The 26,286-nt window shown below is 39.5% G+C and overlaps 1 protein-coding gene across 3 annotated transcripts in view; it reads left to right on the forward strand.

Moving 5' to 3' along the window:
- Positions 1–579: 579 nt before the first annotated feature.
- nup210 (nucleoporin 210) overlaps positions 580–26,286 on the forward strand; it is a 32,150-nt gene continuing 6,443 nt past the window's right edge. For all 3 annotated transcript variants that reach the window (XM_008288239.1, XM_008288240.1, XM_008288241.1), the window contains exons 1-35: positions 580–1,189; positions 2,000–2,139; positions 4,235–4,366; positions 5,031–5,127; positions 5,391–5,541; positions 6,239–6,371; positions 6,619–6,777; positions 7,031–7,099; positions 7,197–7,303; positions 7,523–7,663; positions 7,807–7,944; positions 8,159–8,314; positions 8,856–9,054; positions 10,570–10,715; positions 11,611–11,829; positions 12,075–12,248; positions 12,596–12,788; positions 13,043–13,149; positions 14,264–14,368; positions 14,625–14,726; positions 14,873–15,001; positions 15,257–15,384; positions 15,470–15,605; positions 15,688–15,750; positions 16,249–16,428; positions 16,511–16,591; positions 16,707–16,838; positions 17,125–17,283; positions 17,696–17,787; positions 17,923–18,097; positions 18,813–18,988; positions 20,968–21,188; positions 21,574–21,710; positions 22,551–22,674; positions 23,853–23,999. In XM_008288239.1, coding sequence (XP_008286461.1) covers positions 1,038–1,189; positions 2,000–2,139; positions 4,235–4,366; positions 5,031–5,127; positions 5,391–5,541; positions 6,239–6,371; positions 6,619–6,777; positions 7,031–7,099; positions 7,197–7,303; positions 7,523–7,663; positions 7,807–7,944; positions 8,159–8,314; positions 8,856–9,054; positions 10,570–10,715; positions 11,611–11,829; positions 12,075–12,248; positions 12,596–12,788; positions 13,043–13,149; positions 14,264–14,368; positions 14,625–14,726; positions 14,873–15,001; positions 15,257–15,384; positions 15,470–15,605; positions 15,688–15,750; positions 16,249–16,428; positions 16,511–16,591; positions 16,707–16,838; positions 17,125–17,283; positions 17,696–17,787; positions 17,923–18,097; positions 18,813–18,988; positions 20,968–21,188; positions 21,574–21,710; positions 22,551–22,674; positions 23,853–23,999 — 4,900 coding nt within the window. In that variant the 5' untranslated portion in view covers positions 580–1,037. The remainder of the gene's footprint in view (positions 1,190–1,999; positions 2,140–4,234; positions 4,367–5,030; positions 5,128–5,390; positions 5,542–6,238; positions 6,372–6,618; positions 6,778–7,030; positions 7,100–7,196; positions 7,304–7,522; positions 7,664–7,806; positions 7,945–8,158; positions 8,315–8,855; positions 9,055–10,569; positions 10,716–11,610; positions 11,830–12,074; positions 12,249–12,595; positions 12,789–13,042; positions 13,150–14,263; positions 14,369–14,624; positions 14,727–14,872; positions 15,002–15,256; positions 15,385–15,469; positions 15,606–15,687; positions 15,751–16,248; positions 16,429–16,510; positions 16,592–16,706; positions 16,839–17,124; positions 17,284–17,695; positions 17,788–17,922; positions 18,098–18,812; positions 18,989–20,967; positions 21,189–21,573; positions 21,711–22,550; positions 22,675–23,852; positions 24,000–26,286) is intronic.

A 26,286-nucleotide genomic window follows, 5' to 3' on the forward strand; every position in this document is an offset into this window, starting at 1 on the left:
TCTATACACCGCTTAATCCTCACTAGGGTTGTGGGGGGGCTGGAGCCTATCCCATCTGACTTAGGGTGAAGGCAGGGGACACCCTGGACAGGTCGCCAGTCTATCACAGGGCTAAACTTAGAGACAGACAACCAAGCACACTTACACCTTGAGTCACCAGTTAACCTCAACATGTTTTTGGACTGTGGGAGGAAGGAGGAACCCACACTGCACGGGGAGAACATGCAAACTCCACACATATCTTCTAGCTGCGACGTGATGGTGCTAACCACCGAGCCACCTTGCAGCCCCAATTCAGTTCAATTTATTTCAGTTGAGCAGCTGATAAAAGACAAACTGTACCTTTCTATGGTGTTTATGTCTTTTTTTTCCACTCAGATGGACGTCTGAAGTGGTTTACATGTATGAACATCAAACTCAATATTCAAAACATTCATCTGACTCCATTTAAATTAGTTTATTCAATTCAAATAAATTCAATTCAGTTCAATTCATTTCAGCTGAGCAGCTGATAAAAGACAGACTGTCCCTTTAAGACGGCCCCCCACCGCCTCGTGCACATGACGTCTCCTCACTCCCGGCATGCACACTGGAAGTCCAATTATTGCTAATGGCGGGTATTGTACAAAACATACGTATTTGTAGCAACTGTTTGCTAGCTGCGTGCACCAATTCGAAACCGTGAATCATAACTTGACCGTCGCTGAGCGTTTTGAAGCATCGTCGGCGGGAAAACAAAGGCGAAGGAGCCGAATACGAGGAGTTTGTAACTGTTCACTATCATGTGGCAGCTTTCTGATAACTACTGACTCAGAGTGAAACTGGGCAGGAAGACGGCGTGTGTCTGACGGGAGAAGTAGCCTCGGGGCTCAGCGATGCTAGCTCACCTAAACGTCCGCCGCGGCTACACAACTCGTGCACAAATAGCTAAGTTAATGTGACCAAGTAAGTTCAGCCCGTGTAGAAACGAAACCTTTCATTCATTCGACAGTTTGGTTAGCCGCCAACAAATTAACGCTGTCTTGCTGAAATCGGAAATGAAGCCGCCGGTGTTGCTGTTGCTGTTATTAATGACCGTTAATCAGGTTAACGGTACGTCGACGCTAAATATTCCCAAAGTGTTGCTGCCGCTCGCTAGAAGTACAAGAATTAACTTCACATTGGAGACTACTGAAGGCTGCTACAAATGGTGAGTAGAGATACTGTGAAGGCTGACAGTCTCGGTTATTAACTGAGGGAGACACATGCTTTGTGAAGGAGTGTCATATTGCATAGGGGCATGTGAGGCCACATGGGCAACCTGTACATGTCAGTGTCTGGGAGACTTTAAAACTCCTGCAAACTAGATCTCCAAATGTCCTTTTTTCTTGACTTCATTCATTCATATTAATTCATAATAAATCCAAAGTCAACCCCAAGTATGAAAGTGAAATCCATTTTATGCTGGGCCTAAAATTAAATGGTGCATAAAGTAAGATAAGTTGAGTTGCAAAGTAAGATAAGATGAGATAAGCCTGCATTAATCTCAGATCAAGAGGAACACAAGGGAATAGTACAAAAATGTTGAGTTTTCATTTGAAGAAATAAACAAAAAATGTGCGCAAGTACTGTTAATATTCTTTTCCATATATACACACCTACATACTCACAAAATGTACGTAAGTACCATTGATATTGTACAGATTCTTCCTTATGTATAAATTCAGATAAGACACAGATTCCCCTGAATGTGGAAAATAATATTGCACTGGATTGTTCTATATGTATTAAACACTGATATTGCACAGCAGGAAATACTGACTTTGCACACATTCTTGTATAAGTAGGAAAAATAATATTGTACACATTCTTGTATACGTGTAGCTGAAAAAAAAAAAAGAAAACTGTACACGGGTTTGAGTACTTTGGTATTGTGGCAGATGAAGAACAATATGGCAACTCCACTAATGTGTTTAACCCGTTTTTGTTTGTTTGTTTTTTAATGTTCCTTGTGTCCCAGGACTTCTACCAGGCCAGAGGTAGCAAGTATTCAAGCTGTGGACGAGGACAGCAGCAGAGGCTGCTCCCGGAAAGCTGTCCTCAAGGCTCTTTCCACCCAGCCCTCCAGACTCACGAGCATCATTTTAGCTGAAGATGTTGGTAAATACAGCAATGACATTTTAATCAGTAATTTGGAAGGATGCTTACAATATGCGAGCAAGTAAATTAGTATGTGCTTAGTTTATTATTATTATTATTATTGAATTTCCCTTCTGGGATGAATAAAGTATTTTTTTCATTTCATTTATGCAGGGATCAGTTTTGTCAATTGTTTAGAACGTGTAAACAGGGTTTACTACAGTAGGGATAAAGACACTGGTGAGGATTGTCATCCCTAGGGTATTGGTAAATGTACTCTAAGATGTAGCTCAAATTGTAGTATGCAGATGTATAGAAATATCCACAGCAAGCAGCCTATGTTGGGAAAAATGAAAGTTTTTATTACTTTGACTTTTTTTGTTGTTTCCCAACAATGACAGACTTCTGAAAAAGGCCAAACGACCTGGAAACATTTTTTTCATTAGAAATCAGTTTCATGTTTTGGGTTTTGCATTTTTCTGTCACTGAGAATGAGCCGTAATTGAGTTAGTTAAGCTATTATCAGTACAAAAAGTCCAGTGAGTGGTGACATCAGAAAACCATTTGTACAATTATCTTTGATTAGCAGCATGCTCTACAAATAGTTACTTGGAGCGCTCTTAAATACTTAGCAAACAAAGTAGATATAGAAACTTGCTCAAGCATTACGAAATTTTTTAATGGGTACAATGTGTTAGTACTGGCTGGCTTTCGACCCTTGGATTCGACCGGGTGATTGTCTATGATGTTGCGTCTGCAACACAGTATTGTATTGTCCTCCCCACAGCCCCACCAAGAGCGCTTCAGAATGTTGTTGACGTGCCGATTTGGTCATCTTTTCCTTGATTTTTGTGCTTTTGCCATAGGCAATTGGGCTACATAGTTAAATGGGTTCATTTGTTGTTAATGTTAATAGTGTTGCTATTTCCTACATTTTTACACTGTAGTCTAGCAGTTAAGTCCAGTTACAAGTGTCATGGATTGAACATTTGTAGCTGTGTTTTAGTAGTTAAAAAGACATCCATCCTCCATTATTATTTTATGTGTCTCATATACAGTGCTTGTTAGCTTGAGGAGAACCCTAGCATTTCTTGGATTTATGACGTTGATGTTCTGATGTGATAGGCAATCGGCAATCTGCACATGGTGTTTTATTTCAAGACGCTCTATGCTGTTTCTGATTTTCAGCACAGATAGATATGCTATGTTCTGGTTGACATGACTTTCCTCAAAAATAGACGAGATATGTATTTTTAGTGGAGCAGAGTGGAGAGATGCTTTTAAGATGCTTCGTAAAGGTTGTGCTGTGCACCTGGTGGATTCAGTCTAGAGGTTGTGCGTTGCGCTGCGATTGCAACACGTCCGCCCCCAGTGGAATCACGAAATAAGTCTCTGCACATGAGTTCTTAAAAATATAAATAGTTCTCTAACATTGTTACGGGCTGATGGTCACAATCATAAATTATTGTGATTTATTTTTTCTAACTATGTATTTTTATAGCAGATACCAGCATTTCCAGGGTGTCTTATTGTCGCTGTAGTGTCAGGTTTACTGAACTGTTTAAAGGTCACATTGATTTATAATATATAAAACGGCATACAATAATAACAAGAATGGAACTTCTAACAGGCAGTATTGTACAACTTGCCATTATTATTGCACAACACTTTTTTCATTCTTCCTTCTTTGCAGTTGTGAAATGCTGTATGTCATGGCATGGCATGTGGCCCTTTCACATGCATCTGAAATGAATGTGGCCTAACTCACTGTGTCTGCTGTTGTTTTACTGAAACATAATCCGTTAATCGTGTAAAAGTGCACTTACCAAAGAAGCCACAACATTTGACTAGACTGATAACTGTAGAGCATTAAGCTTGGCACAAAGGAAGCTTTAAAGCTATAAAACTCTGCTGTCATTTCCATACACTCATGGACACGATAGGGTACACGATATGTTTTGCACATCATTAGGCATCCATGTTTCTTAAAAACACCAGGCAGTTTATTTCTGAACTCATCCTTGTTTGTTTAAGGTGCAGTATTTGTACTGTTTAAAATACTGTGAAGTGTTTACTTTGATTGTCATGCTTAACATGTCCCGTCTTCCATTTGCAGTTACAGGACAGGTACTGCGTTGTGATGCTATTGTCGACATCATCAGCGAAATCAAGATAGTGTCCACCACCAGAGAGCTACACCTTGAGGACTCACCCCTGACACTCACAATTCATGCACTGGACTCTGAAGGTGACATTTACTTGGTTTATGACAGAATAACACCATTGTAAATTTAAACTACTGGAATTATTGATAAGTAAATAGCCCCTTAAGATGTCAAGGAATTTACAAAAATCCATATAATTACTCACTTCTCCTATGGCAAGGGGTCTATATTGTATTGTTTATTTGTTGCTCTGAAGACTTTTCAGAGTAATGACTGAACTGACTCTAGGCAGCATTTTCTTTCCCCTGCCACTGTGAGGTAGCTGTGTTTGTTCTGTTCCACTGGTTCCATTTAGGGCAGGCACACTTAGTTTAATGAGCTGTAGCTATAGCCTCTTTCTTTATGATGATGGCTCTAGGGTCTGGTGTTTTGTTGTTTTGTCTTTGCTTTGGCTTAAAAGTACATTTTAGATTTCTCAAATGGAATAGATTGCAAAAGATCGGCACGCATCCTTTAATGAAATTTCTATTGGTTTTGTTTTAACTAATTCAACTGCCTGAGGCTTTCAGACAAATGTGTTCACTATCCATTATACACTCAAGCATAGTGACCTCAGCCTTTAAGTTGAAAGGTCTATGAAAATATTCTTTGTTCCTCACCAAGCCTCAAAATACCCATGTTTAGACGGAACTTTAAGATTTGTGGCCTGAAGAAATGGTAAAACTTTTTTTAATATATATATTGCAGGAAACACCTTCAGCACCCTGGCAGGTCTAGTGTTTGACTGGACTTTAGTGAAAGATGTAGATATGAATGGATTCACTGATTCCTACAGTTCATTACGGTAAGCTTCCTTGTATTATTACGCACTAAATCTCTACTGAACAAAGACATTTGTGTAAAAATCTATTAGCAAACCTAATGTAGACAAAAGCAAACAACCAACTACTAACCAGCCATAAAAACGTAGCTAATTATCCTTTTGGTTTGTCAGTGCCGTGTTTCTTTTTCACCTTGTGGCTCCTCTGAAAACAAATCATTCTTGTGGTCAAATTAAAGAGGTCAGTCTCATAGGTGTTTCTGATCTGTCTCTCTTCTCTCCTCAAGGGTACTTAAATTTTCTGAGTCCACATACACCCCCCCTGGATACATATCTGAAATGGAGCGTGTTGGGAAACAGGGCGACATGATTTTGGTGTCAGGACTGAAAACAGGCCATGCTAAGTTGAAGGCCAAAATACAAGAGCAGCTGTATAAGGTAAGCTGTTAAGTGATACGAATGATCCATTTCTTGTTTGTCGACACCAGCACAAAGTTGGAGTCACAGGTATCCTCGAGGTTTTTGTCTTGTCTACTTTAATAGAAAGAAGGAAATCAGAAGAATAGAGTAAGTTCTAGTTAAATTGGACCCTCTGTGCTCATCCCCTGAAATGCAGACATCTAAAAATAGCAAAGGATTACATAATAGCAATGCCTTACATATGATGTCATGGTAGTAGTGACAGTTAAGTTTTAGTTATGTCTTGTCAAAGAATTGGAATAGAATAAAACATTATTAATCCCTTCGGTACAAGACCTCAGGGAAACTGCTACACCAGAAAAAAACAGCACAACACCAACATAAAATCAGCAACAACAACAGCATTCAAAATCAACATTTAGTATTCAAAATGAAAATCGTTCAAAATTAGTATCTGGCATGTGTTTTCATCAGGCTAATATTTTTTTTATCTGAGTCAATGTCCAAACAAGGCACTGTCCAACAAGACCAAAGAAAAGTAATTTTTGTGATAATGTGTAAAATACTCAAAAAGTGACCAACAGCCTCGTGCAGATTCATTTTATTGGTTTTGTTTTTTATCAGTATTTTTGAACACTGCATACAGTTTGTTCTGGTTTGTTAAGGCGGGAAGCTGAGGCTTTGTTGTTTTGTAACCATGGTATCCATACCACAGGATGTGGGTGCAGCAGAGGTGAGGCTGCTGATCTTAGAGAACATCCTGCTGATTCCTGCGCATGATGTCTACTTGCTGGCGGGAACTTCCATCCGATACAGAGTCCTGAAGATAAGGCAGGGCACAATCACAGGTCTGACACTGCTGAGTGATGAGCAAAGTTCATCATTTTACTTCAAGTGTTCCTGATTGTATACCTGCAAAATTCAGTTTGTAGCATTCAAGCATCAGTTTAGCGATGCATATGAAGTGAAAATGTGGTTAAGTCATTGATGTCACAGATGAGTGGAGCAGCTCTGCTGTTTTTTTCAGTTTCAAATCTCTGTGTAGAACAGCGATGCCAGCTCCTAAGCAACTGTTTGTTTGTTGTGTTTGTTCAGAGCTCTCTATGCCTTGTGATCACTATGAACTGCACCTTCAGAACAGTGTGGTTGGCCCTAATGGAAACCAAGAGGTTGCTGTGGCCAGTCTGGATCAAAAGACCTCCACAGTTACAGCAGTACAACTGGGACACATCAATGTGGTGCTGGACCATAAGAGTATCCTTCTGATAGATTACGCCTGCAGTCATGCGGTTTTTATAATGGAGTAATGTAATGTTCTTTACCATGAAATCATGTGTTGATAATATATATATGATTACATTGTTTTTACTCGAAGTCTTGTTTTTTATTTGTGAGCAGAGTTTGATTAAAATGCAAAAAGTTGTAGTATACATTTGGCAAAAGTTAATCTAGTAAGTTCAGCGCTGTCATTGCACTGATTTACTTTTCCTTAGTCGCATCTACTCAGGCCTTCAAATGCAAGGAGTGTCTCGCCTGCCCAACAGCACTTTGTATGTTGTTGAACCAGGCTACATAGGTTTGTTTCTCACTTTTTTCATTAAGAACATAATAAAAATGTTTCATAGTGTAGCTCTTAAACGATTTGGTAAACCTATGTTTTTTCTTTGTTTTAGGGTTTAAAATCCATCCAGGTGACAGCTGGGTTCTGGAAACGGGCAGAGTTTATGATATCCACATTGAAGTATTTGATAAAACTGGCAACAAAATTCACCTCTCTGATGTAAGTATGCTTCAGTAAAATCACTGAGTAAATGTTTAAAAGAATGTATCTGTATATCTTTGTGAATGTGGCACGTGTTGCTGGGGAATGTGCCCACAAATGTGAAAGTCATAAATATACAAATGGAGACACCCTATTACTAGCAGTGTGTTTTGCTTGCTGTATATAAAATCGGATTTAGGCAGTACTTTAAAAGTCTGTCGTATTTTGATTTTGCAGAATGTCCGTATTGGCACTAATTTCCCTGTGGAGTATTTTGAAGTCCTGGGGTCTTCTCTGAATGGATCATATCATCATGTCAGAGCACTGAAAGACGGCCTGACTCTCATTGATGCTACCTTAAAAGCTGTTGTGGATGAAGTGAGTCTGTTTGCAGCTTTGATGCTTATCAGTCAGAATTTATTTCTTTATTGTTGAATCATTGTTGCATTAACCTTGTGTAACTTTCTTCCACTTCAGTAGAGAGAACTCAAACATTTCTGTTGGCTTTTGTTCTGTTTCAGAGTGGAAGGATCCATGCACTTGCCAACCCAGTCCACAATGAACAGGATGTGGAAATTTATAATCCCATAGTTCTTAGTCCTAGTATTCTCACATTTCCATGGCAGCCTAAAGTTGGAGATTATCAGTACACAATAAAGGTAATTATTCCTTTTCAAACTTGGTGCTTGAAGATCATTTGATCAGTTATCGGGGAGAAAATGTCAGCATTTGTCAGTTTACAATGATTGAAAATTTACAAAAGTCTAGTTGAAGTTTGTCATTTTACCATGAAGTCTCTACGTACGTAAGATCAAAAATTAAAGGTGCCATTCTGTTGTCCCGATGTCTCCTATTCTCTGGTGCATGTGGCAGGCAACAGGAGGGAGTGGAAATTTCAGCTGGACTTCCTCTAACACAGCTGTCGCCACAGTGACCGTGAGAGGAGTGATGACTACAGTCACTGACATTGGTGTCAGTGTAATTTATGCTCATGATCTACGTAACCCTCTACACTTCGGCCATATGAAGGTAAGTCGACATGAAAAACTGCCATATAGTGAAACGACTCACCTGTTGAATATTAATATGAAGGTTTTGGCACACAATCTTCCTGATGATTTTGCTGAATGATTTGAGTTTCAGTTTTGCATTCACTGTGGAGTTTTTCAACGAAATCTTTATCTCTAAAAGATATTTATCTGTTTTGTAACAAACAATTTTAATGTTAGAATTTTATTAATGTGGCTGGTTACTGCAATTTTTTACAAAATACCAATCAAAGTGAGGCTTCTTGTATCTTTCAAAATATTTCTATCCAGTGGAAGTATTTATCTTTGAGGTGGTGATTTCAGAAAATTAAAAAAGTCGCAGATAATTATTTTTAAAGCACATTGTTATCAATCTTGAAAATGTAAATATTATAACATACAGTTTAGTTATCTTATCCAAATTAATTGTGGTGCCACAAACCTAATCTTTTGTCACTGCTGAATTTCAGTCTTAAAGCTTGAATTATCATCATTCCCTGTTTTAAAACTCTTCAACACCTTTCTGATCTTGGTTCTTGTAGGTGTATGTTGTTGAGCCTGTTGCCATGGACTTTGCCCCCTGCCCAGTAGAGGCTAGGTTGGGCCTGGTTCTGGATCTGCCCCTCAGGATTTTCGGGCTGCTGGAAGAGGTGGAAAATGAGCAGGTCATGTTGAGTGACTGCTCCCACTTTGACCTGCTTGTTGAGGAGGAGAACCACGGTGTCTTTGAGCTGCTGGATGGTGAGTCCTGGTGACAAGACTGTGGTGTGTGGTGAAAGAAATTGCACAAAATTATGTGAAATTCACAAAATGTCGTGTCATGCTGACTTTTTGACCCAAGAATACTTGGTAGTCATTAGTAGGTTGGACTGCATTTATTTTTGAACTCTGCTTTCATTTTGGTTTATACTACTCATTGTAAAGTTTTATGATTGTGGCTTGCATGGTTTCAACAAGATTAGAAACTGTCCACAGGCAGACGGAAACGCATACTAAAGCATTAGAAACTGCCTCTGTGGGGCACTCTTTCAGTTCATCAATTTGAGTTATGAGTGATACAGACTTTGGCCAGTACACTGTACTTGAACTGCGGGTAAAGATTTTGTGAGTATGGTTTACTTAGCAATGCTAGAGTGAAAGTACATGTTTCGGAGGGTCAACTTAGGATCCTACCACAATTGTGTTGTCTACTTACTGGGGTAACACTATCCAGTAGGATGCACCCCCTTGGTTTTTATTTTCATGTAGGTTGTACAGTTTCCATGAGAACACAAGTTCAGGAAAGTTGCAAACTTATCCATCCATCCATCCATCCATCCATCCATCCATCCCTCTCTCCAATTCTTCCTGAGGATTCCAAGGTGTCCCTAGGCCAGATGAGATAAATAAATCCCTCCAGCGAGCTCTGGGTCTACCCTGTGGTCTCCCCCCATGCGGACGTGCTCAGAAAACCTCCACAGGAAGTCTCCCAAGAGGCAGATGTCCCTCTGGATGTCTAAGCTTATCACCCTGTCTCTAAGGCTGAGTCCAGCCACCCTACAGAAACTCTTTTGGCTGCTTGTAATCTCGTTCTTGATCTTTCTGTCACTACCCAGAGCCCATGACCATAGATGAGGGCTGGAATGTAGATTGACTAGAAAATTGAGGTGCCGACTTGCAGCCTAGCTGCTTCACACTTGGCAGCAAACTGCTCCAGTGTGCCCTAAAGGTCAGACAATAGTACCATGTCGTCCACAATGAGCAGAGATGCGATCCAGAGGTCCCTAAACCAGACACCATCCTCAGCCCGGCTGCACTTTGAGATTCTGTCCATGAATACCACAAACTGTGGTCGCACTGTCAATCAAGTTGTACTTTATGCTAGAAATTAATTTTGTAGAGTTAGAATTAAATTAATAATAAATATAAGAATGTTTAGAGGTCAAGGTTGTCAGCCACTGACTTACATTTCATGAATGTACTTATTGGAAATATTATGAGCACAGTCCATACAAGCACTGGAGTATAATTTTTTTATTGATTTCAGATTGCCACTGCAAAGTTTATATTTTTGAGAATTCCTTTGTTTGCAGAATCTGTAGTTTTTCATTTTGGAATCTTATTAATCAGAAGAATGTGTTGGGGAGAAAATAAGACTGCTCTGTACCCCAGTGTGTTTTTAAAAAAAAGGAAGATAAATGAGAACACCTCTGTGAACAATTATTTTTTGGTACATTGTAATATTGAATTCTCTCCAACCTGTTTGTCCTGATCCAGGGAGGCTGGCTCCAGGCCAGGACCACTGCAGTGGAGTGAGAGCCAAGGCTCTAGCCCCTGGATACACCATGCTTACTGTCAGCTACACCCACGGCAATGTTCACCTCAGTGCCAAGATCACCATTGCTGCCTATCTTCCTCTCAGAGTGAGTCCAAAGGTGTTGTTCCTGCAGGACTTTGATATTATGAACTTTGAAGTGATTTACTCAAGGATTCAACATTTCATGTCGAACTGCTAATTTCTTTTTGTAGTTCTTTGTTTTGTGAGTGACAAAATGTGTTTGATATGTGGCAAGTGCAACGTGTAATAATCTTGAATATTACCTGTAGTCTTTGCTGTGATTTGCTTTCATTCCTGTGACTCAGCCCTCATAGCTCCAATTAGCACTTGTCTTCTAAGGAAACAAATTCACTCATGCACACACATTCACATTCATGAACAGCCTCCCCTGTACTGTCAAGGCAGAAATGCAATGATCAGCAAGTGTTAAAATTTTCTCCTCCTGGGTTTCCTCTGTGCATTTTAATTATGCATTACACACTTGCTGCACTGATTTGTTTTCTATGCAAGGGCTCTGGTAAGGCACAAGAATGAAACTAACTGTTGTGGTAGAATATAGCAATATGGCATGCATTAGGACGAAGCGACCAATTGATCTGCACTGAAAAATCTTGTCATTCCTAAACAATAGATATAGTAGCTGTGTTTTTTTCACAAGTTATCAGTACAGTACCATATTGTTTGATGCACCACAGGCTGTGTATTTTTTTTTTCATGGGTTTGAGCAGAATTCTTCAAAATATTGCAGAAATGTTCTTCCCTTGTTTTGCCCTGGCAGCTAAAGGTTGACCTAATTCTGTTTCTTTGCTGTGTAAGGTTGTGTATTTCAGCTTAACTTTTCCCAGCTATGTTACTCCTAACAGTAGAATGACCAATAAAATGTGAATTAATGCATGTTTTTTGTTTTTTTTTAATGTTTTTTAACATCATAAATTGAAACATTGTTTTATCCTATAATAATGCATCATGTTTATTGGCAGGCGATTGATCCAGTATCTGTTGCTGTGGTGACCCTGGGATCATCCAAAACCATGTTGTTTGAGGGTGGACCACGGCCTTGGGTTTTAGAGCCCTCAAAGTTCTTCTGTAACTTGAGCGCTGAGGACGAGGCCAGCCTCAGCCTTACTCTGGCTAGTCCCTCATCTCACAACTATAATCAGCACTGGGTCAGAGCAACCTGCAGGGCCCTGGGAGAGCAGGTAGGTGCACTTGAAATCATGTCCATTTACCATTCATGACACCACCAAAAAATGGAATGTTCCATCTTTTTTTATTTTTTTACTGGAGGACAAATACAATAGTTCAAAATCCTAACTTTATAAACTATCTATAGGCTATAGTGGTACCACTGTGTAGAGCTGTCCTTGCTAGATTACTGTGATGCCTAGAAATACAGCTATTGTGTTTTGTCATCTGTCAATGGAGTTGTTATGTTATTCTTCAGGTGCTGGAGGTGATGGTCGGGAACAAGGCCAGTGTGACCAATCCTTATCCTGCTGTGGAGCCAGCAGTGGTCAAGTTTGTTTGTGCTCCTCCATCTCGCCTTACCCTGGTCCCAGTGTATACCAGCCCACAGCTGGATCTGACCTGCCCGCTGCTGCAGCAGAACAAACAAGTGGTATGTGTGCAGTCCCTTCAAAAAAGGGTCAGCAGTCTTTCCTTTGCTGTATTTTGCTGCATAGATACATTTTTATTTGTATTTTTTCTACTTCTAAATTTTACCCAGAGCTATAAAGACCTAAATCATTGAAGAAATGTTCTTTTAGTGTTTGTAGAAATCTTTTGATAGAAATACTCTTGTACTGTAAGGAGAAAGTGACATCTACAAAAAGACGCTGGAAATATGAACAGATTTTAGTTCTTAAGAAGAAAAAAAAGGTTAATAATTACTGAGTTATTTTTGTGTAATGGAAGTAAAATGTCCTATATATAAATAGTGTGCTTGTTTTTCTTTTGTCTTTGTAGGTACCTGTTTCAAATGACCGCAACCCCATTTTGGACTTGGCTGCTTTTGATCAACAAGGAAGGACGTTTGACAATTTCAGCTCTCTGAGCATGTTGTGGGAATCTACAAAAGTGTCGCTGGCTAGTATTGAGCCCACTATGCCCATGGAGCTTCAGCTGCTTGAGGACAGCAACAAACAGATGAAACTTCATGGTAAAAAAAACTGCATTGCGTTTTGTTTTGTTTTTAGGAGAGAGTGGGTGGTCGGCTTAACTTTAAAGCAATGAGGTAACAAAATGAGAAAAAAAAATCTCTGGCAGGATTTAATCCTAAAAACACCTGCAGGAAACAGTGAATTGTCCATTCACCCTTTGTTTCCTGAATGTTTCAGTAGTTAAGAAATTGCAACAATTTTTGATTGATGTCATGTAATTACTCTTTCTGTTTTTTGTTTTCAACTCTAACAGGACGTCAGACAGTTCTTGTCCATCAACAGACAGGCATTGCTGCCATTACAGCGACAGCTCTCGGCTACCAGGTTTCACATTTAGCAGCAGCCAAAGTTCCCAGTCCAGTAAGTGAAAACAGTCACTCACCGACCAAGTCTTGTCAACTAGCTTTTCACTTCCTCTGAAAAAGCAGAAGTAGCTGAATAAGACATTATTCAAAATATCTGTGTAACCTTCTTGCATAAGGTCTGTTTCTCAAAAGAAATCTTGATCTCAGACAGAAAATCTTTTTTTTGTTTGTCTGGGCAGATGTTACCCTTTTAAATGATTTGTGTTTTCAAGTAGACTTGTATTTACATGCTTCCTTTTTTTAAACTTCTGTTACATCTTCAACGTACTTTCCAAAACCAGTTTTTCCTGTATAATGGGCATTGCCAGTATGGTGCCTGTCTGCACTTTTTGTAGGGTTTGGCATCAAGAACCAGTTCCAACTTTTAAGTGATTACAAAAGTCAGATTCTAAAGAAATCATGAAATACATGTTAATTTTGCCTCTGCTTATTGGTTCCTGAACAAATTTCACTTGCGCTGGTTTATAAATACAGTACTGCAAACACCTGCCTTACATTTACTGCTGTTCATCTGTGCTGTCATGTGAGTTGATTGCATATATGTCTTTCAATCTCTTAATGCATTTGTCCTAATAAATCATGAGCCAGCATTATTCTCAGTAAGTATATTCAGCTGTTTGTAGCAGTATTTACTACATTTTGCTGTATTAAAAGGTTTTACAAGAATGACATCAGGACTGCTGTTGTTACAGTGAAGTAGGCAAAGTAAACTGTAAAATATTCAAGTAACCAGAAAAGAGCTATAGTTATGCTTACTTCATCTTGCTGTGTGTCTCTGTTGGAAACATTTTTCCATTCTAAGTTGTGTTTCATACAACTCTGCTGCAAGCAGAAGGACGCAGTAGCAGTCTGAACAGGGATTCTTTACAGGCAAGTTACGGCTGCCTAAAGTATCGTTACTGCTCCTTCTAGGAGATGCTTTTCTGATTGCATCAATGTTCTGGTATTTTTCTGTCATACCTGCAGAGACCTGCACCTCAAAGAATCAGAAGTGTGAACTGTTCTGAACTGCATTTGTTAAAATACAAATGATAACCAACCTTAACTGTCTGTTACATTAGTGATAAATGTACCAATTCTTTTTGCACTTGTCATCTTCTTCTGTACAGTTTGAGCCTTTGACCCCGGTCTCAGCTAATCTGGAACTGCTATTAGTTGAAGATGTGAAGGTTTCTCCAGATACAGTGACCATATACAACCACCCAGATGTGAAGGTAAGAGACAGAAATATTAGTGCTGTGGATTCATGTTTGATATACTAGGAGTGTTTGGAAGGTGTGAGGGTTAACAACAAGTCACCTGTGTAAGAGGATTTTGAAGAGCGTGTGTGTTCAGGGGTGTACTTTGATGTCACATGCAAGACCAGCTATCTGTCAGAAATATGTAAGAGGGAACTGCGATCATTTACCGAATTGTGGAATAATCATTTTGAAAACTGTCACAAGGCACTGATTGCTTTTTGTTTTGTAGGCAAATCTAGCCCTGCGAGAGGGTTCGGGGCACTTTTTTGTCAATACCAGTGTTAAAGGGATAGCAGATGTGGTATTCCAGGAGACCCAAGGCACAGCTCAGGTAAGACAGAACATCTGCAACGGGGACTTTCAGGAAACCTTATGGCTATTTTTCTCTTAATTGGATTATAGATTTATTTGCACCAGTGCTCAAAAATGTCTAAGCGAATGCAGAGAATTGAGTTTTCATTTGGTGTTTGTGCCCAGGTTTCTCCCGTCCATCCAGGTGTGGTGAAGGTGATGGTTCATGACCTGTGTCTGGCTTTTCCAGCACCTGCCAAAGCCACAGTGCACGTTTCTGACATCCTGGAGGTTTATGTGAGGGTGGTTGACAAGGTCAGTTTCCAGCTCCATAATCCTTCATCTTAGAGGGTCCAGGTACTGCTTGACTAGATAATCTCTATCATATCACACGTCCCTGAAATGCCTCAGTGACTCCCAAGCACTAAATATGGTTATCGTCTTCTTGCACCTTCCCTCCCACTTTCAGTGAAAGGCAAACTAACTTGAACTAGCATCATTTGGTTTCCCCCTACGGTCAACCAAAGTTATTATTTTTCTATTGATGACTGTAATTCATCTCGATTACAGGTGGAGATTGGCAAATCCGTAAAAGCTTATGTCAGAGTCTTGGATGATAATAAAAAGCCCTTTCCAGCCAGCTATTTCCAATTCATGAATCTTAAACTCAAGGCAGCGTCTGCGATAGTCTCTCTAAGGTAAGTGATGTAAAATGAGTTGTTTAGGTTGAGAATGTAAGAACAAGCAAGGTTTTATGTAAATTTGTGAATGTCTCTGTTGCAGACCAGTAGTGGAATCCACAGAAAAAGATACTGCAGTTTTCCTGGTGAAAGGTGTCTCTGTTGATCAGACCACTCTATCAGCTGTTGTTGTGGATAAAAATGGGAGAAAAATTGCTTCTACACCGCAGCCGATTGAGGTATGATTTAGTGTTTTTCTTCAAATTTTGACACTTTCATATGTTGCACATGTTGTAAAAAAAGATGTCTATTTTTCTCTAGGTGTTTCCACCATTCAAACTCATTCCAAGGAAAATCACTCTGCTAATTGGAGCAATGATGCAGGTATGTGGAATATTAATGCTTAGGCTGGATGTGCAAACAGCTGGCTTCAGTTCATCTTGCCAGAAGAGTTCATCTGGTCCTTAGTTTATCTTCCAAAAGAGCTCTCTGCCAGAATGCTTCTGGAAGATGACGTTAGCCTAATTGCTCTTGGTTTAAACTTCCAGCTTGCCTGTCATTTGCCTCATCTCATGCCATAATTAGAACGCATTTACCATCTATCCAACAAGCCTCCTAATTGGTGATCATTAAACTCAGTAAAACACTACACATTATTTGTGTTGGATCTCAATTTTTTAAATCATGAGTAGGCTTATACACAAAACACAATAGCTTTCAGCAGTATCAGGCGCTGCATTGATGAAAACTGTCAATTAGACTGTCAGAGTGGTCAAGATCACTCATGAAACTGATACTCAATATTTTTTGTTTGTTTTTTTTTCCCTCTTCCCCTATTTTTCAAACTATCCTTCCTCTTCTCATTTCTGCTGTCATTTATAGATCACATCCGAAGGTGGCCCTCAGCCTCAGTCCAATATCATTTTCTCTATTTCCAATGACGAGATAGCTTCAGTTAATGCTATGGGCCATGTCCGGGGTATTGCTGTTGGTAATGTTACAGTGACTGGACTAGTCCAAGCTATTGATGCAGAGACCGGGAAGCTAGTCGTTGTGTCTCAGGTAATTACAAATCAGTGACGTTGACCAGTGTATGGCTCACTTAGCTTTGCCACATTTAAAGCTTATTCTCTTGTGTCCTCAGGATCAGGTAGAAGTGGAGGTTGTGGTTTTGACTGCCATTCGAATCAGAGCGCCTATTACAAGAATGAAGACAGGAACACAGGTATGAATAATAACAGACCTAAAATCTAAGTACAACTGTTTAAAATGGTTCTCAGTGTAACAAAAAAAGTATATGATGATTTGATAGCCTTGATTCATTTTCTGTCCTTTTCTAGATGCCTGTATATGTGATGGGTTTGACCAACAGTCAAACTCCATTCTCCTTTGGTAGCGCTCTCCCTGGTTTCACCTTTCACTGGTCCACTACCAAGAGAGACATCCTGGATGTCCAGCCAAGACATATTGAGGTACCGTGCACTAAGGGTTTTTGCTCTTGCATTTAATGTTGCATTCAGTTTCTGCCACTGATCCGTTTCTATTTTTGGGTCCCGTTTCCCTTTGATCCTTTTATCAGATTGACTTAAGATATGCCGTCCGTCCATTACTGCAAGATTTCTAAAAACCAGCATCTGCCTCGTCTCTGCTTCTTTGTCAGCCTCTGCCTTGTCCCTGCTTCCTCATCACTGCTGCCGTTTTTATTTGATTTGCTGCTGCTATTTTTACCATTGTCATAATGGTCCCTGTCCTACTCAGGCTAGTGTGGAGCTTCAGTCAGAGCACAACTTTGGCATGAGGGTGACTGGAAGAACAAGAGGGCGGACAGGACTGAAGGTGGTGCTCAGAGTTACTGACCCCATCACACGGCAGCTAATGGGGCAACTGCAAGAGCTCAGAGATGAGGTCCAGATCCAGGTACTACACAATGGCTACAACTCTTTGTGGATGTACTTACCTAAAAAAAAAAAAAAAAGCACTGCTATAAACATTGTATTTGTGTTTACCACCAGCATCACAAATATCCTGTATGCAGATATTGCATAAAGACACCTTTTATGAAGTACTTTGCTTATCATGATCACGCCTCCCCTGCTGCTTCCTCATAATGGGGAAAGCTGGCATTAAACGCACCAGAGCACCAAAATTGCTGAGCTTTGGGATATCTGAAGTTGTTAATTTTGTGAAGTGATAACACTGCAGATTAGTTGGAGCTGAATGCATCCAGCTTCAAATTGTATTAAACTATGACATGTCACTAGTGCAGAAACATCAAAGAATGATTAAAGCCCTTTAATAATTGGAGTTTCAACATTTTGCTTTGATCAAGGTCTATGACAAGCTGCAGATGCTTAATCCTGGAGTAGAGGCTGGAGAGTTACTGATGGCTCCAAACTCAGCCCTCAAGCTCCAAACGAACAGGTGAGTTGCAAGTGTCTGCACAGTGGGTTTTGTCTGTTCCGAATACATACGTAAAAGTATGTCTCTCGAACAGCTTTGCCTGCATTGCATAACTTTGAAAAAGTTGATATGATTGAATTTTCCTTTGCTTAATAGGGATGGGGTAGGTGCACTCTCCTACCGGATGCTGGATTGCCCCGAACAAAGTGTTGTTGCTCAAGTGGATTACAAAGGCTTCCTCCTCTCTGGCTCTCTCACTGGCATATCTTCTCTGTTGATCACCTCACAAGAGACCTTTGGTGTCAATCAAACTCTCATCCTTGCTGTGAAGGTCAGTGTAAGAGACACTGCATGAAAATTGTTTGCGATTTTTGCTTTTAAAAGTATTGTCCTCTGGATATTGAGAATGAAATACATCTCCTGACCTCCTGCCAGAAGCTGTTAATGTCAGACTCAGAATCAGAATCAGACTGCTGAAACTTTCAGATGTTTTATATTCCAAGGTACCCAGTTCACCGCAATATACAGCCTGCACTTCTATGGAAACGGCATAATAATAACATTATACATTTGTACAGATTCTGGCTATGGTAAAAGTTGCAATTTCTGCAGTTTAAAAAAATAAACAATGACATGAATTTCATCCCAGGGGTCAGGGGTTCAGAGGATTAATGGAGCTAATAATAGATTACAATATACAGTCAGTTAGATCAAGGACATACAAAAAACAAGCTTATTTTTAGAGATGCAGTAGGCTCATATTACAAAAACAGCATTTTTTTCCCCCTCCTCCTTTTGCATTTTACGGCAAATCACGAAGCTGCACCTTTTCCTACATTAGGTGCTAGCTAGCAAGAATATAGAAAGGATATTCTGCCATTATGGATTTTTAAGCAGAATCTTTGTAACAAGTCATCCGTCATATGCCATACTGAACCATGAGCTGCCAGTAATGTGCTGCTAAAGGCTAATTCTGAATAATACTGTCTTGAAATGACCGATTGCATGGTCTCTGCGCCTAATGACTGCAACTCTTCACTTCTCAGGTGCTGCCTGTGTCCTATGTGCGCTTCAGTACCAGCCCAGTGCTCTACACAAACACCAAAGAGAGCCTGAAAGCCTTCCCCCTGGGAATAGTACTCACCTTTGCTGTCCACTTTCATGCCATTACTGGAGAGGTTCTGCACAGCTCCAACTCTCACCTTACATTTTCTACAAACAGGTCAGTCCCCATGCAGCCTATAGGTTCCTGAGCACCCCTTATCATGTGTCAAGAACTGCTGTGCTTTACTGGCATAATTCATACATTCATAAACTGTGTGACTGAATGAGTGAAACATGACTTCTAGACAGGCAGAGGAAGGAGGATGATATGTTTTTCTGTTTGGTCACTACCTCAAGGTTGAAAAGCTATTATCCTGCTGTGTGGGCATTATTTATAGAGAGAACCAAGGCCTCTTTTAGTGGTCCATTTTTGCAACCTCACCCAGCCTTGCGTGAGCTAATGTCTCCCACTATTTCAAATTCTGTCAGACAAGTCATGTCAACCCACAAACTACTCATCCTCTACTAAATGCATTTCAGTTAGACATTGTTTATTTATCATTGTTCACTTCTCCTATATAAAACTATAGGTTCTTGAAATGGTAGTGGTTTTGTATGTGAATGTATTTGGTGTGGTATATTTTTATGGCATTGATAGATCCACCAATGAGTCAAAACAATATGACCACTCACCATGCAGTTAGATGAAGCGGCTAACCTGGATGGCAGGGCTTGTGGAGTGCTCTCAGTGAGGTGGTCTGAAAATGGACAAGCAGCAGACAGTGTGTTGGGGGAAAAAAACAGATCTACAGTAGCTCCAACTCACAACTAATAGGAATTAAAAGGACTGCTGCTGAGCTCCTGATGTCACAGGATGTTGTATGGTCCACGCCTCGACAAGCACAGTTGCTTTGGCTGCATGCATAAATCAACAGCACATTAGGCAGATGGTGGTCATAATATTTTGGCTCATCCGTGTATATTCAGAACACTAACAATATTTTCTATTGCTGTCTGCCACCCCAGTTTATTCACATCATGTGCATTAATATCAGTACAGTCCAACCAGAGCAGCTGAGGTCATGGCTATGAGGCAGGATCTATGAAGAGTTCACAACATTAATTTGCTGGGCAGTTCCTTCAACCTCATTTCAGATTTAGTTGTTTCCACCTGAGTGAGTGAGCCAAATTAATAGGAGTGTTGGGCAGGGAGGAGCATTGCTACGCTATCGTTGAGGGACTCCCTCATCTGTCTGCACAATAAATTGATTCTATTACCTTGTTCTCCAGGTGCTGACAGACAATTAGGGCAAAAGTATCAAAATCAGAAGTAAGGGTCTGATAGTGCTGGGACTGCGATTACTGGCCTGTGATTAAATCCTATTAAATCTCCAAGGAGCCTATTGGATTTTATTGATACCTCAGGTTGGAGTAGTTTGGCCCTATTAGTTCAGAACGAATGCTTTGGTGCAAGAGGCAAAAGTAGGACATTTTTTTAAAAGGGAAAAGATAAATAAAATGTGAAGTAGAACTTTTCCAGCGGGAAATAAAACACAAAAGTAACTTAGCCTAACGTTAGTGACCCAGTTTTCAGTTTACCAAGCTCTCCAATAACGGCAACAGTGTCATTCATTTGCAAATTTATTTATTAGAACGAATGCAAATGTGTGAGGGAGGCAATGAGGTTCCGTCAGAGGTCAAATCCAAGGGTGTGAAATGAGGGTCAAATGGGAATCGATGCTGGGGCACGGGATGTGGTTGCAAAGAACACAGTGAGAACTGGATTAGAGTAAAGCGTGGTCTTACACGTTAACGTTATGTCACACTTGTTTGACTTTCTCAGTTGCTAATCCCTAAATACTAGGTGTGGTTGAATCAGGAGACATTGTTGTTTGATATTTATTGATATATGCATTTTTTATGTTCCCACAAAACACATTTAGGTTTTAAAAGAACTTGTTTTTATAAAATACTAAGAAAATCACATCTTTGTTAGCTCATATTTTTTTGTTTAACTATAGGTCATTAATTTTTCTGTCTTTACTTTGTACAATTGAAATTAAAGTTCTCTCTATCAGTCGCACTATTTGAGAATGTACAACTGCACTTAATGTAAAACAAAATTATTTAATGTGTACCTCTGTTTTTCCCTTGCAGAGATGACCTTGTGCAGGTGGGGGTTGGACCTGGTAACCACACTCTGACAGTGAGGACAGTCAATGTGGGCCTCACCCTTCTGGCAGTGTGGGACAGTGAAAACATGGGTGTGGCAGACTATGTTCCCCTTCCTGTTGAGCATGCTATCGACATGCATGGGGCCGGCAAACTGGTGGTGGGAGATGTGGTCTGCTTCCACGTCCATTTGACCAGTCCAGATGGTGAGACATCTACATGGTATTTAGGCACCATACAGACAGAAAAAAAATCCTTACCAGAAAGTGGAAAGGAAAATCATTTTGAAAGCTAATTAAATATTAGTTTTAGAGTTTAGATTCGGCTTAAGTTGTGTTATCTGTATGTTTTTTTCCTTTTGTGTGTTCTTTAGTCTTTATTCAGTTTCATTTTATCATAATTAGTTTTTCTTTCTGTTCAAGTGACATTCGAAGCATTTTGTCCTGTGGGTTTTATTGAAAGTGCGTTTTTATTTTACATCTGTTTGGATTTTTAGTTCCCCTTGTTTTTACTCTAGTGTATTATAAACAGTTTGGCTTTAAAAACATGTAGATTCCACTAAACTGACATTATTTTGTGCCTTCTCTGCAGGTGTCCATGGTACTTGGAGCTCCTCTGCAAATGGTGTTCTTCAGGTGGACCCAAAAAGTGGTGCAGCTGTAGCCAGAGATTCTGGGACAGCTACTGTGTACTATGAGATTCCTGGTATTTTGAAAACATACAGAGAGGTACGTTATGTGTAGGTAATAACTACTAGCAGAGCTGTAGTGCTTCACTGACAGGTTGTGTGATAAAGCATGAAATGCACCCTGGCATGTTTTGTTTACATTTTAGTCATAGCTGTGATAAATGTGCTACAAGAAACAGACTGTGTTCTAATTATGCAAACCGCACACCTCTCAGGTTTCTTTTTCTGCTCTTGACACCACTATCCTCCAGAGATTCTGATCATCCCTGCTAGTGCATCATACTGTATCGATCCTTCAATAATGTATTATAATGGGAATAAAAGAGTACAATGGGTGTAGTATATCCATCATCACCTATGAGAAACACATTCTCGCTGCTTAATGTGTGTGCATGTGGCCATGACATTGCTGCTGTTGAGATTGTCGTACATGATGGCGCGTGGGAAGGATTAATTGGCTTTCTGAGTGTTAGCATTCTCCATCCAGTCATGCTGCTTCCTCCTCGTGAGCGGAATGTAACTGGCAATTTTAAATGAATATTTCCTATTAACACAGTAAGAATTGATGAGACTGAGTTCAGTATTTTCTCCAAAAACGAAAAGTGCTCACAAGCATTTTAAGTAAATGAAAGGAATGAGGGTAATGTTTTTATCAGTGTGACAGGAGAGATTGATACAAGAATCCGTAATGTAATATTAAACGCTCAACTGTGTTTTAATTAGTTTATTTCACCGACAGTCTGACGTGATTGATGGTAAACACTTAGTTGGTGGATGTAAAATATAATGTCATTATTCCATGCACGCACCTGTATCTCCTTTGGGTTTTTTTTTTTTTTTTATCTCATTGGCTGTTTTTTGTTTTTGTATGCTTTTGCAGATAGTCGTAGAAGCACCTACGAGGACGACAGCTATGTTGCAGACTACACAGGCTACACCTGTCAGGAATGGCAAAGACACAAAGATCCTACTTACCACCAGAGAAAAAGGAACCAACCTCATTGGTACTCAAACTGACTGCTTTTTTGTTTTGCATTAGTGAAAGAAATAGTTTTACTTGCTTTCTTGGTGAAACGTATGCAATATTAAGTTATGCACCTTTATGGAAACAGCACAACCAACAGGTTTACAAGTTCCCAGAGGGGCTACAAGTGGTGAAAAAAATGGTGGAACAACATATAGATATTTTACGACTTAGATTTTTATTTTGTTTCTATACTTGCCTCCTATCTGCTCAGTATGAACACAGCCTGCAGTTCAGCCCAGTTCAGCTAAAAAGTCCCCGAGTTTTGTCATGTGACTGTTAATCAGTCTTTTTAATTTTTTCTTTTTTTTTCTTTTTTCTTTTTACACAAAAACATTTTTTGGTCAAATTTTTAAATGAGGCCTGTGATTTTGATAAAATATCGCAATTTTCAGCTAAGATTTGGCAATTTTTCCCAATGAAACAAATCATACATGATTTGTTTGTAGACCATTGGGGAAAGTTCAAAATCTGATTCGTCCTGTTTTAACAGTTTCTTGCTATGATAAATTGTGTTATTTGGGTTATTTTTTTTTAAAGAATAACTAATGCTTTAAAATCTGCTGGCATATTTTGGGGTTCAGAGGGTCAAATGAAAGGATTGTTTCTACTTGCACATCTGTATGGAAAATCTAAAGCTGGCAGACAGTTAGCTTAGTTTATCAAGAAAGACTGGGAACAGGGGAACAGCTAATGTAACCATGTCCAACAATAACAATCTGGGAAGCAACACTTGTAAAGATTACAAACTGTGCATATGTCATGTTTACACATTGTTTTTTGTACACATTACTTGAGCAAAGTAAAGCATGTTAATTAATGAGCTTTACAGGGAGTTGTAAGAGGATTTTGTTAGCCTTGGACAGAGCCAGGCTAGCTGCCTCACCCTGTTAGTCTTATATTTAATGTGCAGATAGGACAGTCGAATAAATCAACTCACCTAACTCTCTGCAAGAAAGCTATTACGCTTATTTCCCAAATGTCAAATTATTCATTTTAAATATCTGACCTTGTTCTCATTTGTCCCAACTGCTAAACCAAAGATTCATAAATAAGTTAAAGTAGAAGTCATTAATAATGAAAGACATTTTTGGATCCCAAAAGTATTTTTTTAATTTTATTTTTTCAATTCTTTGTCCATTGTGCTCTACACTGCAGGAACCTGTTCCTCCGCCCAGACTAAGGCTATTTCACAGCTGCAGCCAGAAACGTCTATAGGCTGCCATCTCAGCTTTACCAGCGACTCTGTTGGCTTCCCTGCTAATGATGTCTTCAAAACACACATCAGCTTTGACCCCAGCACCGGTAAGGCTGATCTTAATCCCGGTCAGATCATGTTTATGGTCAGAGAAGCCAGGAGTCATCTGTAATTGTATACAGACTGTAAGCATTTTTAGCAGTGTTACATTATTTAAATATATTCAGATACATCTGACTTTATTTACTTGGTGTTAACAATCATTAGGAATATAACTCTGATTTAGATGACTAATGTTAAGTGGGAGTCACAACAGGCTTCAGTTTTGTGTGTATTAAATTAGGGGATTGGTACTATGCTTCTGCTATTTATTAAAATATATTTGTTGCACCAAACTTCCCTCTAACTGTCTATACTTTGATATTCACATAATTTGCTACCTTTTTAGGCACTGTTTTCCAAAATCAAAGTACCTGAAACTAGCCATAGACACAGTGTTTACGCTCTGCAGAAGGGGCAGAAAAATACTGTTTACAAGGGTGTAATCAATACTTGCATTGCCCATGGAATGACTTTAGCAGGGACTATAAAAGGTGTCCGGATGATGAATTGAACCAAGGAGACTCCCTGTTGCTTGAAAGCACTGGTCTAATTATGTCAGGGGGTTTGGGACTTCACCCCAGTTGGCTTATCTCTGATGGGATCCACACTGTGTGTACAAGGCTGTAACCACTCAGCTGAATCTTAGTGAGTTTTTAATAACAGCATGTGATTGTGAAATGACACTACCTGAAAAATTCAGAGGTTAGAAATGAGGGGAAATATATGTATATATTGCTTGTATGTACTGTTCACCTTCTGACACCAAATTATGTTAGGGGTCTCATAAATGGTGTCGTCAATGGTCAGTTCTTGTCCCACATGCACATCAATACTTCATCTTGAACCACCACTTTTACAGTATACAGCAGACGTGAGTACACGCCTTTGCAATAGCGCTAACATGTCAAAGAACTCAAAATTGTATCATCTCTTCAATATTACATTATTTCTAAGTTAAGTAGCGCATTTCCTGTGGTAAACAGTCCAAAAACCAATACTTGAGCAAGAGTACACTGAAAACAAAGTCCCCAATGTAGAAAGTCTGAGCAACAGAAGTGAGTACAGGCGTTAGAAAATCTGTTATCGCTGAAGTGCACGTGTGACTTTTAGTTAGCCTATTTTAGTTCGCATGAACATGGTTATAAATATGACCTGTGAACATTAGAACGTTCTGAGTTTTGTACCTATTGGCTATATGTGTGGTTCGACATGGAGAAGAATAGTCAGAGGAATTTAAAAATCTGATTGTGAGACTTCGTAATAATTGAAAAGAAGACAGGAAGATCAACTCAAAATGACCAGCAAAACATTTATTGTAACACAGCTGCAGCAGTAATCAGGAGGTATAGAAGGAGCCATAGTACCACTATTCAGAGGACAGTTGATGCCCTCCGACAATAATGCTACAGACAGTAACTTTCAAAATCTTGCTCTGAAAACCAGATGGGCATGTGCTTGAGACTTGACACACGGGCTATAGATGAAAATCAGAGTTTCTGTGGCAGCTCAGACAGTGTGAAGGATGGTGCATAACGTCAATGTCTATGGATGGCATCCAAAAAAAAAAAACCTTGCTTGTTCTTTGGCACAAAACTACAAGATTAAACTTTGCCAAAGAACATGGATAGGGAGCCTGATTAATGTTGGAAGTGCGTTTTTGGTCAGATGAGAACAAGTTAAATTTGATGATGTCAAGGGTGTTTTGCATGAACCTGGCCAGGACTACCACAGTGAATGCATAGCCTCAGCAGTGAAGGACATAGGTGTTGTTTTGATGATGTGGGGTTGCATGTGTGCAAACAGTGTTGGGGGCATTTATAAATGGCAGCATGCATGTCTGTGAATGTAGAAAATATAGACTACCAAGTTGATTCGTTATCTCTAGAAGTTTGGAATGAAATATTGAGCATTATACCAATCCAAAGCACAGTACCTAAAACATACAAGAATTGCTAAAGAAGAAAAAACTTTTACCCAGCCAAGTATGTTCCCTGAATCCAATAAAATATCTTTAAAGTATTTTAAAGAGAAAGGTAGAGCAAGGCAACTCCTCCAGCAAAGAGCAGCTGAAAAAAAAAATGTCTCTGAAGAATGGCAGATTGTTTGTTCAGGAATTTGTGCAACACTGGCATGCTCTGTGCTGAGGAGGACTGAGTCTGTCTTCAAAAATAAACACACTGGTTTACTTTTGTATGTATTTTAATGCAGTAAATCTAATCTTTGTTTTTGATTTCACATAAGAGCAAATATCGTGCTGTCTAACTTGTAAACAGTTACAGATACAATTTTAGA

Source organism: Stegastes partitus, unplaced genomic scaffold, assembly GCF_000690725.1.
Source record: "Stegastes partitus isolate 25-593 unplaced genomic scaffold, Stegastes_partitus-1.0.2 Scaffold548, whole genome shotgun sequence".
Taxonomy (NCBI): domain Eukaryota; kingdom Metazoa; phylum Chordata; class Actinopteri; family Pomacentridae; genus Stegastes; species Stegastes partitus.